General features: G+C 47.0%; 1 protein-coding gene and 1 non-coding gene across 4 annotated transcripts in view; both read right to left on the bottom strand.

Moving 5' to 3' along the window:
• Nucleotides 1–12,297, bottom strand: part of NOL4 (nucleolar protein 4) — a 121,844-nt gene extending 109,547 nt beyond the window's left edge. For 2 of the 3 annotated variants that reach the window (XM_053396258.1, XM_053396259.1), the window contains exon 1: nt 10,231–12,297. In XM_053396258.1, the coding sequence (XP_053252233.1) occupies nt 10,231–10,509 (279 nt within the window). In that variant the 5' untranslated portion in view covers nt 10,510–12,297. Of the gene's footprint in view, nt 1–9,374; nt 9,512–10,230 lie in introns of those variants that run through there. The other variant, XM_053396260.1, reaches the window with a different exon arrangement.
• TRNAK-CUU (transfer RNA lysine (anticodon CUU)) lies at nt 1,966–2,038 on the bottom strand. The gene has a single exon. It is a non-coding gene; the product is annotated as a tRNA-Lys (tRNA).
• Nucleotides 12,298–12,793: the final 496 nt, after the last annotated feature.

Raw genomic sequence — 12,793 nt, 5'->3', positions numbered from 1 at the left:
TGCTGTGCTACTGCATGGCTGTATTGAGAACGAAGAAGGACTTTATTCAAGTTGTAAAAGCTCTTTCTGAAATTTCAACATTTATTTCTGCCCCCACTAGCTTACAGGGCTTGTCCTGTTATTTGGCAGAGTGAGGGAACGGCCTCAGGTGGTGTGTGCTGGGAGGAAGTGGTGCCCCTCAGCTCTTCCTCCTGAGCTCCCTGACCATACCCTCCTGTTGGGAGAAGAGAGCTGTGTGTGTCATGCCTCTTGCCCTCCACCTTTATAATTACCCTGCTGATCTCCCTCAGGGGCAGTGCAATGCTCCATTACTAATATTGAAGTAAGATTTACTGCTAAAAGTGGCATGGATGCATGTGTGTGCCATTTTTTCCTTTGCCTCAGGTAGCATAATATCTTGGGGTAGCCTTGATAGCTTGCTTTTAATCTTATTTATGTATTTAGTCAGTCAGCTTATCTTGTCACGGGTACCCCAAAGCAACTTACAACCAGACAATAAACCCCACATAGACACCTGTACATTAAAACCAAGAGGAAAAAGAAATACCATACATATAAAATAGCCCACTCACTTCTAAAAGGCCACAGGTTACGGAGGAAAGTTTTTGCCTGGCACCTAAAGATATATGTGGCACCAACCTTCATAGCACTGCATTAGCACACAGAGTGGGAGCCCATTGAAAACTTGAATACTTTAGCCATATTCTGGCATTCATCACTCCAGTGCTGAACAACATGTGAACAATGAATAGGTCTGCATCAAGTAGCCCTTTCTGCGATGTGGTATGCATCTAGGTTGCAGATTCCTCTCACCATAGACATTTATACCAGAGGTAGGAAACCTCCAGCCTCTGGGCCAAATTGGACCTGATACAGACCCCAGTTTGACTATGTGGCCATTTCCCCCAGACCACAGCCATCTCCCCCATGTCTGACATCATTTGTGATATCAGGTGTGAGGCAGGTAGACACATGGCTTCCATGGAAAAATTGGGAACCTTGAAGTGTGTTCTAATTGTTTCTTGGCAAGCAAGCCTTGCTGTCAGCACTGATCAATGGTGACACCAACTGTAGTTGAGATTTGCTGTGCTATGGAGTTCCTGGCTGGGAACCACAAAATTCCCCATGAAGGGGCCAGGCACCCACAATTTTTGGTACCAGGGCCATGTATGCTGCATGTCTCCCACACCCTGGGCACCCACAGTCGCGGGGCCAAGGTGGCACTTCTGCTGTAGTACAGCCAGTCCCTGTGCAAAATGGCCTTGCAGCAAGTATGGATTTTATTCATGAGCCACCTTGACTTTGTTTTCAAACCCTGTAAAACCAATGCCAGTCAGCATGGACAATACTGGCTAGATATTCCTTTGGTCTACCTTGGTATAAGGCAGCTTCCTACATTCCTAACAGTGAGGAGGGAAATTGGCACTCTGCAGCAAGCAGGTGAAGCAGTGGTGGACGCAGATGGAATCCTTCCCCTGGTAGTGTTGTTGCTCCAGTTGAGCCCAGCAAACACCAGTTATAGAAAAGGAGCCCTTCAACAGTACTCAAGGGCTGTAGTGTGGAATCGACCCTTAAAAGAGAGCTACAAAAGTCATTCAAAATCCCAGGAACCAGCATAATATTTTAGAAACTCAGCCTCAAGTTTTAAGAAAGAGTCTTGCAAAAATCAAGTAAGTATTCTAACATTCTTGTACTATCATCAATTTTCTAGGTACCCAAGCACCTGGATTTCCTACCTCACCTTCACCTACAGGAGAAGTGGCTACATTGCTACCTTCTAACTTGATAGATGGTCAAAAATTGAGTGTGGCCACCTCACAGTTGGCATGCCATACATACACCCCACACATTTTGCATATACATCACATAAACAGCAGAGCAAGCACGCATAGAATCATAGAATTGTAGAGTTGGAAGGGACCATGAAGTTCATCTAGTCCAACCCCCTGCAGTGCAGGAATCTCTTGCCCAACATGGGGTTCAAACCCACGACCCTGAGATTAAGAGTCTCATGCTCTACCAACTGAGCTATCCCAGCAGGATAATCACATGCATATTGCATACATACTAGGGGACACACATGTACATACAGAGAGGGGCACACTGCATACAATGGATGGATCTGGTGAGCAGGGAGGGAGAGATCTGTATCCCAATATCTCTCAAGCCCTTCAGAAAGTGCTTGCTGAATGCTGCAGAGGTGCTCCACAATGAGGAAGCAGCAGAGAATCAGATGGTGGGGGTCAGGGGTGGGGGCCTGTCATTGCTACCACCACCAAATTGTGAAGCGGGGAGTGAAAAAAACCTTTGGGGGCTGGATATGGCCTGGGGGCCATAAGTTAGTCATTCCTAGCCTAGAGTATCACTAAACTTCTGTAAACACTCTTTGATAGTGATCTAGAACAAGTGATTGGTGAATAATAGTTTGTGGATGTTCTGTAGAATACTTTAAATATTTGGCTTTCTTTGGTGGCAGTATGTAGAAAAGCATGGGTGGAGAGAGAATAAATATTTGGGTCAGTAAGTCAATGAACAGAATTAACATGATCACAGAGAACAGGACCCATAAGAACTCAGTTTGCACAGTTGATTGCACAACTTTTTGCACTGACAGAACACTAGTTCACTGTTTGTGTAGAAGAGATAAAACTCCACACTCACGTCCTCTTCCTTGAGCAATAGGAATACTGGTTTTGATAAAGTTCCTTTCATTTGGAAGAGTAACCACTGTAGATGTGTGGTGTTCTTGCACAAATCTGCTTATTTTAACAAATCTGCTTTATTTTTACAAGTATGGGGTATGGGGGAAAGAATACAAGGAGAAGGAAAAAAGATAAACCAAAGCACGGAGATGAATAATTTCACGTGTTTGTTCTGGTGATGATGTCATCAGCAGTGCAGGACCCCTGTCTCTAGGCTGTTTTCCTTTTGCTTTTTCACTGATCACCAACTTGTTGCTCACTCAAGCCATATTTTCTGCTTAGGCCTGTGCCCCTTGGGAAGAAAAGTGTGGTGAGTGATCTTAGGAATGCCACTGCCTTATTTTTCGGTGAGAAAGTGAAAGGGAATCCTGGAATAGTAAGGACTGTCTCTGTCTACAGGGGAGATAACAGGAACTGGTGGTTTATGGTGCTTTCAGTGTGGAGCATGTCCCTACACACAGCTAAGCCGAAGTGAAAGGAAGCTCTCTTCCAAAGTGATTACAATTGCATGGGCCATAATGTTGGTGGCATGCCTGCTAGCCTTATCCCTGTAGCATTAATGGCCTGGCTGCATTGCTTGTCCACACACTAAAGCTGAAAGTCTGAAGTAGGGAGCCCGATGCGCATGTGTAGCCTTCCCATGTGATTTAGAAGCCCATGCAATCAAGGTTCTAAATAATGCAGAGAATCTACATGCACATAGCTGAATTGACTTCAGTCCCAACACATGGACATCAGCAGGGCCAGGCCATTGAGGATGTGTTGAGGGGGCAAGCCAAGTGAGTGTGATCCTGTTTCCCCCTTGACTGTAATCATGTGAGGGCTTGAACATCTGAAGAGGGTTTCACAGGGTGTGCATTCAGATATCTATCATCTTCCTTGCCTCCCTCCATGGCAACAGCAATTCTTCTCTCATGTGAATGGAGGCAGAAGGAATGAGCTGAGCCACAAGGATCAGCTCTGCCTCCTGCAAGGGAAGTATAGCTCTACCTTTTCCACCCCTCAGTTCCCAACATTTCATCACACTTCTAACCAAAGACAGGAGCAGCTTGATTCTCAAAGTCTGGGATTACTGGAATCACTGGAGACAGGAGTTTGTGATTGATGGGAAATTCCAAAAGGGCACTGAGAGCAGATTAGCTGAGAGAACCCAGTAGCAGTATAAGCACAGCCCTGCCTCTATTACTTCCCCTCCCTTTGCTGGTCACTACACTGGAGACCCAGAGCCACTGAGTGTCTCAAGTATAGTGACACTGTTATACAGAAGTCCAGAAGCTTTTCTTTGATGGTGATTTGCACATTGAAATATATATACTAGTAAAGTGCTTTTTATTAAGAACATAAGAAGAGTCTGGCTGCTGGACCAGGCTAAAGGCCCATCTAGTCCATCCTATTCTCGCAACGGCCAACTAGATGCTTATGGGAAGCCTGGATTCAAGTGCAGCTAGTATTCAGTGACATACTAGGTGGTACTCAACTAAGTTTTGCTCAGAGTACTCCCATTTAAATTAATAGGGCTAATTTAGTCATGTTCATTAATTTCAATAGGCCTGCTTTGAGTAAAACTTAGCTGAATAAATACCACCCCCAATGTGTGTGGGGTGTGTGTGGGGTGTAAATAAATACACATGTAAATAAAAACACATGTAAAAATGCATGTAGATAAAAACAAAAAACATATACACACGCATGCACACTTCTGTTCTGCATGCCAGTCATTTAATTGCTAAATGCAACATATACATTCTTCATGAGGTAAATGTATTGTGTTTTCTGTCCAGAACCCCCTTAAGTTCTAAGTTCAGTGGCAAATATTGACTGTATTTCCACATCCTCATATTGATTTGTACTTTGACCATTCCTACCCACTTTCACTTTCACTGCTAATTTTGAAGCTTCGGAGAGGAATTTAGTATATACATGTATTTACAAAAGTCTATCCCTGTTTTCTAACATTCTTTGGAAAGCTACATCCTAAAATATTGCAGTTACCATATTTTTTAAAAGTACTGACTGCCAGAGATAGTTTTGTGGCTATAATTTAGCCATGTAATGAAGGATTTTTCTTATTTGTGAAAATCTACATTAAAAATTACCAGTTAATAAGCCATGTCAATCTTTAGAAGAGTTTTACATAACTGAACAAGTTTGACATAAAGATGAGGTATAAAGCATAGCCAAAGTGAAAATATTATTCCATAGGATTTTAAGATAAAAGTATAACTTTTATATAGAGGGTGTGCAGAACACAGAGTAGCTATATCCTAATGCTTTAACTTTTTTAGTTAACCAGTGGCACATAGACACATTTTACTCCTGTCATGAGGATTGATTATTCTAACACACATTAGAGACTAAGAACTCAGAAACAGAGATTGGTAATTATTAGGAAGTTGCCTTGTACACTGATAGCAGCTTTCTAGAGATTCAGACTGGAGTCTTTCCCATCCCTGACAGGATATGCCAGAAATTGACCTGGAACTCTGCCTCTATTCTACTACTGATCTATTGTTGAAAAATAATAGGAACCCCAAGATGCATATTTACAAACCTTCAATAACATTCCCACAATTGTATTGTTGTGCTGACACTTGTGGCATGTTAAAGTCCTGTACGTTAACAGTTTTCTTAATAAGTATTTCACAAACTTCTTTGCTCTTTACAGTTATCACTTCAAGTTAAAGGGGAGAGTTTATAATAAAGATACATTTTTAAAGGAGCATGGCTAGCAGTCCAATTCTATGCATTTGTGCAGATGATGTGTCTGCAATAGCATCATAATATCACCACAACTCTTGTGTAGTTGTACTGGCATAATTTTTGACACCCCACATCCTAAGCAGTTACAAACTGATGCAGCAAGTCAGGAATGGACCACTGAATCATATGCAACTTAATTTCCTTTTAAAGTGTAATTTAAACCCCAACAACTTTTATGCTAGGGTAACCAAAGTATTGGTCTGTGGAATCCATTAATTAGACCTTCACCAGCACACACATCTAAACTAGTGGCATAACATCCACATAGTTACTTACACAAAAGATAGCAGGATACACATATTTCTCTCAAATAGGGATCAAGAGGACTGTCTGCTTTCATATAGTATTTCACCTGGCCCTCATTGCTTATCCTGAACTGCTGATGTGAGGCCCCACCCCTAACTAATTCAGAAATGTTTGAACTCTAGCAGGCATGGCCAAACTTGGCCCTCCAGCTGTTTGGGGACTACAATTCCCATCATCCCTGACCACTGGTCCTGTTAGCTAGGGATGGTGGGAGTTGTACTCCCCAAACAGCTGGAGGGCCAAGTTTGGCCATGCCTGCTCTAGACCATAGACCTGAATTCACATCCTTGGGACATCATTCTGTACATGAGAACATTTGATTTCAAGCTGGATACTATAATTTGTACCATTACCACATAACATCACTGATGTTTTTCATTATTTCCAATTTTATTTTCAAACATAAATACTAATTTAGTCAGAAATCTCATAGAAGCTGTTCATAAAATTATCTGTAGAATTTCAGTCACCAGGCATACTAAGGATAGTGTTATGTGTTGCTAAGTGACTGTGAGTATCAAGTATAAAAACTTTAAACTAATTATTGTCAGCCATTTGGCATATTTTTCTGTCTTATGCTTTCAAGTAAAGCCTCTTGATTAGGCATCATTTCACTGTTCTCATAAACTGCAGTTTGGGCTTAATGAAAGAGAGCAGATGACAAAAGAACAACAGTGGGAAGAGTTAGCAGAGATACAGTATATTATTCATTGAGCTGCACATATAAATACTCCACTGTGTGTTGTCCCACTGTAGACCTAAAATGGCCGTATTGCAGGATGTTGTTGCCTGGTGACCAAGAGTGCATCTCCTACACCACAGAGGGATGTGAAAACAGGGAGACTGATTTGCTCCTTTTGCTCTCCAGAAGACTGAGACACTGAAATAAATTAAATCAGCATTCAACAAGCTAAATATTCCCTTTCTCTGCATGCTGTTTAAACTGAATGAGGCCCTGGGAGCCTGAGGTGTTCACCAACATGCAACAGCAAACTAGATATAATATATGTTCAGGCCTTTGTATTTCATTCGCTGTCCATGCCATTTAATAAACAGATAAGGGCATTGCTACCGTAAGCCTGCAAGTTATTCTTGCTTCAGTGAAGTCTGTGTTGCTTGTCTGGTCTGTTCCGGTGCAAACTCCCACCTGCTATCAGTCTCTCTTTCTTTCATTAAAATCAAGTAGTTAATTAGCCCCAGCCTGTCCTCTCCCCTTCTCTCTTTCCCTTTAATGCAGCAGTAATGATGTCTAATTACCAGCAGCAGTGGATTACAGAACCTTCAGGAGCAAATCTCTCTGCCTGACAGCAAAGCTGAGCAACAAACCTTAAAGCTTCAAGGAGAGAATAATTCTGGACAATGAAGGTGGTTTGCATATTAATTTTTCATCAAGCCAATTGCTTTGATGTTAAGAATGTTATTTTGTGCATCTGTTAATTCTGTACTGACCAGAATTATCAATAGTGTTTGATTTTTTAAAATGAAATACTGTACACTACAATGACTTTTCTGGTAGTGGGAAAAGTTTTTTGATTATATAGTATGGAAGTTACTGTCTCTGTGCACTGTAGCAGCAGATATATATGTGACAACATTGTCAAGTGTATGCAGCAATCAGACAGAAGAGCTAACAAGGAGTGATAGTATGTGATTAAACTCTTCTATGGCCACTGGATATAGTGGGATGAATGAGATGCTACGAAACAGAGTGAAGCTTCTGTCCATGGTGCCAGTGAGTAAACTTGAATGACTTCACAGATGTGTTAATAGCAAAGTGAAACTGAAAACACTTCCAAAGTCAACCATTGATATGTATCCAGCATGCCCAGTGCTTCAAATGGAGTAGGATGCTATCCCACATCTTTTCAGGCTGCCTCCAAACCACCTCATTTCTTCCTATGGATGTTATTGAGTCTGGCATAATTTGAAATGAAACCATTCCACTTCACTTCACTTCCACTTTGAGCACTGAGTGCACATTAGAAAAAATCTGAAGTTGTCCTTAAACAATTGATGCATCCTTGTGAATGGGGATATGAAGTTTGAGGTGATCATGATTCAGTAACATCTGTGCATGCTGTTTGAAACTTCTGTTATGGAGCAGATTTAGGAAACTAAATATTTGAATGCACTCAAGATTGAATATTTTTCCAGTGCAAGGAATGCTGTTAGTTTTGAATCATAGAATTGTGGAGTTGGAAGGGACCTTGAGGGTCATCTAGCCAACCCCCCGCAATGCAGGAATCTTGCCCACAGCTGTCCCTGGGTGGGTTCAAATCACCAACCTTCTGGTTAACAGCCAAACACACTGTCCCATTGTGCCACTGATAGTACAGAGTAGTGTGTACTGGGCACAGTCCAGTGCACAGACATGCATGGGCATGGATTCGGGCCACTTAATGTAATATAGAAATTTGATGGGCCTTTTTATAGTTTTGCTCCCCCATTACTGCACTGTTGTAGAGGTGATCATTTCCAACATTGTTGCTGAAAACCTACACACACTTACCTGGGAGAAAGTTTCACCGAACTCTTGAGTAAAGGATTGAGTATAGGATTGTTCTGTGCTTTTCTGAGTTAAGCAGACAAATGCTTAGGTGAAACTATGTTTAGTAGGTGAGTATATCAAGATAAATTATGGGCATCAAATTGTGACAGAAGCATGAGCCAAAAGAGTGGGGATGTGCAAAACCCTTTAGAAACAGCACAAATATAGACTTAGTTAATGCATATGTATGTCATTTATATAATGCAATCCTATATATGCCTACTCAGAAGTAAACTCTGTTGAATTCAGTGGTACTTACTCCCAGATAAGTGCACAGGAATACAGCCATAAAGTCCCAGAATAGTGCTTTATCTTTACAGGGAAACTAATTTTTCTAAGGCTATCCATAAATTCCATCTTCCTTCAAACATGAGTTTACCTGTAGCTTTCCAAGAAAGATGCTATGAGACATAAAGGATGCTTCCTGAAGGCTATTCCAGTTAATCAGCATTAACTGAATTAATCAGCATAGATACGAAAGTATATTAGTTGAGCTTTTCTTGAAATTTGGTTATACTTTATTTTTATGGGATTAGGTACTTGAACCATAGTAAATAGTTTGGATACAGGTTTATAGTGGATAAAATCCACTTTTGAAATAAATGGATTTATGTAGGAGTGCTCGGTGGAGTGTCCCAAAGGTACAAAACTTTTACAAAGTAATCCCAATAGGTAGCTGAAATCCTGAAACCATAAAATAATAAACACTGTATAAATTATTCCCCATTACTTTAAGACATTTAGTATTATTTCATACTTCATTAACCATGGCCACTGGCATACAAATACTGTATCTTGATTTGCTGCTGGTGATTAAAAAAGCACATGGAATCCTAGCATTCTACAGCCACATCTTAAATACATTCTTTCACTGTGTCAAAAAAGAAAAAGGAGAACCAGGACACTTTTTCTTAGTCCAACAACAAAATTGTGTTTCATCAACTCCGAATGCCAAAGGTAAGGTTTTTGCTATTGCACACACTTCCACAAACCAGAGTAAAAGGTAAAGCTTGGAAATCAAGAAAAACTAAAGGAAGGAGAGGAGAAAGCAAACCTACTTGTAACCAACAGTTCCCATCTTCTGAACCAGGAAATTCTGTTGCTCCTGCCGCCGCCACCACTACCACCACAACCCAGCATAATAGCACTTCTGCTGTGAGATCTACAGCTAGCTTTTCAGCCTCCAACCTCTGGAAGGCTCACAATACTTCTGGGCTGGCATCAAGTGAGACTTGAACAAGCGGGAAGGGCGGGGGGGGGGGAGAGAGACCAACCAATTCCCCCATTTGGTCATGTGCAAAAGCCTACAGCTCTTTTGTTGATTCCCCCCTGCCCTCTGCTTTCTGCAGTGAGCCGAGCACAGCTCCCCGATGCTCAGAGGGATATGGGCTAACAATGAAGGGGAAAAACACAAGCTGCTATCCCGGGGAAAGCCCCAAGCCAAGGGCCGCCCCGCTTTGTGCCAAGAAGGACCCGCGGTGCTTTCTCGCTCGGAACTCGTCTCAGATGGGGAGCGCGGAGGCGTAGGACATGCCTCCCCCCCCAGCAGCCCCCCCACGACTCCCCCTCTCAGCCCCGGGAGGCGAAGGGAAGAGGCCGCCCCCCAACAACGACAGAAAGGGGATCATGGCAAGGGAAAGGCAGGAGGGCGATCGCGCTCAGGGTGGTGTGCTTGGTGCGTTGGCCGCGCAGGAAAAGAAGGGCAGGGAGGCGCACAAAGCCCAGAGCCGTGCAGAAGGTGCCAGGCAAAGGCAGCGCTGGCTGGAGGTTGGGGGGCGGGGGGAGGAGGAGGGGGCGGAGGGAGGCGAGCAGCCGGAGCCCACGGGTGGCCGCGATGGGGCGGCAGCGGCAGCTGCTAGCCACTCTCCCTCCCCGGTGCGGCTCCCAAACAAGGCAGGCAATTTCTCGACTCACCGTGGTCTTGACCGGCACGTAGAGCACTTGCTTCCCTCCGCCGCCGCCACCAGCGCCAGCCCCGCTGACCTCGTCCGGATGGCCGAGCTGGAAGCCTTTGGATTTGACCCAGAATTTGAATTTGGCGTTATCCGTGGAGCTGCTCTCGGAGCCGTTCAGCAGCTGGACAATCCGCTCGTATTTCTTGCGGGTCACCGTCTTGGTTTTGCCCGAGTCCCCGTAAGTCCGGAGGCACCAGTCCTGGAACTGGCGGTACATGTCCCGGTCGCCGCTCTCCATCGTCCCCGGGCGAGACACACACCCCCAAAGCGGACCGGGGCACCTGTTCACCCCGGGCTCATGGAGGAGGAAGATGCAACCAGGAGGAGGAGGTCCCGCGACAATCACACCCTAGAGAGGGCTGAGGGGTGGGGGTGGCTGGGGTGTGTACGTGTGTGTCTGCTGGGGGGGTCTCCTCCCCCCTTTCTTTGCTGAAGGAGCGATCCGGGTGGATGAGGGGCTGGGCGATCAATTCCAGAGTGGATCAGCAGTCCTGATCATTTTTCAACTTGATCATCCCAACCGCCACCCCTCCTCCCCACATCCACCAGGCGACCAGGTCTTGCTTCCTCTTGCTTCCCCAGTACGTGATCCGTCCCTTTAATCTTGTGGCCGGCAGGACTATCCCAGCGTCTCCAGCAGCGCCTCTCCCCCCACCCCCGAGGGTTGCGCCTTTATGGCCCCGAAGACATGGACCCTAGCTCCGCGAAGAAAAAAGGAAAGGGAGAACGAAAGGACAGATCATGGAGTCGGATTCTTCTCTCCCGGGCATCCGCTTCAGCCTGGATGGTGCAGGTTGGAGGGAGGGGGGGCAGAGAGAAAAGCCCACCCTCCACCCCAGCCAGCCAACCCTGGGCTGCCTTCCTGTGTCTGTCCGGGAGGACCCTGCTTCTCCCACAAGCAGCCTCTCCACGCAGGATGGAGGAAAACGCTGAAGGGCAAACGGGTCTCTCTTCTTCTCTTCTCCTTTATTCCATCTTAGGGCTCCATGCTTTGGGTGGGAAGCTGTTGGTGGGATAGAAAGTTCTTTCCTGCCTAACAAATCCAGGGTGCATCACCGAGAGAAATCTTGACAGATCATCCTCGCAGGCTTTATTTGGCTATTTGGGGGGGGGGATCCCACTAAACCGAGTAAAAGAATAATGATGATAATAACCTCGACCCTTCTGAAGGTACAAAAATTAGGCTTGGGACCAAAGGAGGGCGAGCTGAGTTCTGGGAGGATGTTGGCCGGCGGATGGCGGCCGTCGGTGGGGCTGCACATGTAAAAACGGTTTTTCGCCCATTTAGCGACTCGTCCAGCCGAAGGTATCTGGTGGTCTCCGCCGGCTGCGAGGCGTTCGAGGAAGTTTGGCGTCCGGATGCTTGATGGAGAACCAGCGCCGCCCGTTTCCTCGCCGCCGCCGCCGCCTGCTTCCCTCCCTGCTCGGAGCAGCCTCGATTATTGTCCCTGCCTTGGCCCCAGTTTCCGTTACCCCTTGAAACCCTCGCCGCCTGTGGGCCGCGCCGCCGAGCCCCCTCTCCTCCTCGGGAGCCCAGTTGCCAGCGCCTCGCGACGACGACCCTCCGAGCTGGCGAAGGCAGGCGGCAGCTGCTCCATCCGACACCTATTCGCCGCCCGGGAAAGGGAGTTCCCCTCCTCCGCCGCCTCCTCCTCTCCGCCGCGCGAGCCCAGACACACTCCCACTCTGTCTCTCTGCGCGCGTCTTCTCTCTCATGGCTCCCGGACCCGTCCAGTCCTGGCTCCTCTCTCTCTCTCTGGTCACCTCACACGCCAATCCCAGCTCCCTCTCTCAGACCCTCCTATGGCTCGTTGCCGTGGGGGGTGAGGGGAAGGCACCGAACGGCTCTCCCTCCCATCTCCACGGCTCTCCCTACATCCGAAAGGCGCCGTGAGGTAAATGAATGGGCCGCCTGGCACCTTGCGCGCGCGCCGCGCCTCAGCCTTGTCCCAGGCAGGCACTTGCGAAATGGACAGTGCCCGCCTGCCTCTCCCGCCTCCTCCTCCTCTCCCCTCCTCCCCCCACCCCGCTCGCTCCCTCAGTCTCTCTCTCTCTCTCTCTCCCTCCCTCCCCCGCCTCCCTCTCTGCCAGCCGCTCTCTCTGCTCAGCGGCTCTACTAGAAGGTCTCGCGGCGCAGGAACCGGGACTGACAGCCGGCAGCGCGAGCCGAGCGCGAGCAAAAGCTCCTCGCCAAAGCCCTTCTCTCCCGCGTCGGCTCCCCGCCTCCCCTCCCCGCTCCTTGGCCGCCCTCCGCTGATTGGCCAGCGGGACAAAAGTTTCTGTGGAGACGGCGGAGCGGCGACGTGACGGACAGAATTGTCCCATTTAGGGATGCCGGGCTCGCGCATGCTGCGGGCGGGCGGCGGCAGGTTGGAGAGCGCCGCGCAGGCGGGCGGGGCTGGCCCGAGCGGCGGGCGGCAAGGTGGCGCAGGGGAGCCGGCGGAAGGAGGAGGCCGCTCCGCCACCCTCCCCGCCACAGCCAGGTGGGGGGAAGGGGGAGGGGCGTGCGAGGGGAGCGTTTC

The sequence above is a fragment of the Podarcis raffonei genome, chromosome 7 (genome assembly GCF_027172205.1).
Source record: "Podarcis raffonei isolate rPodRaf1 chromosome 7, rPodRaf1.pri, whole genome shotgun sequence".
Taxonomy (NCBI): Eukaryota; Metazoa; Chordata; class Lepidosauria; order Squamata; family Lacertidae; genus Podarcis; species Podarcis raffonei.
The sequence above is the reverse complement of the archived record's forward strand: the minus strand, read 5'-3'. Positions and strand labels throughout refer to the sequence as shown.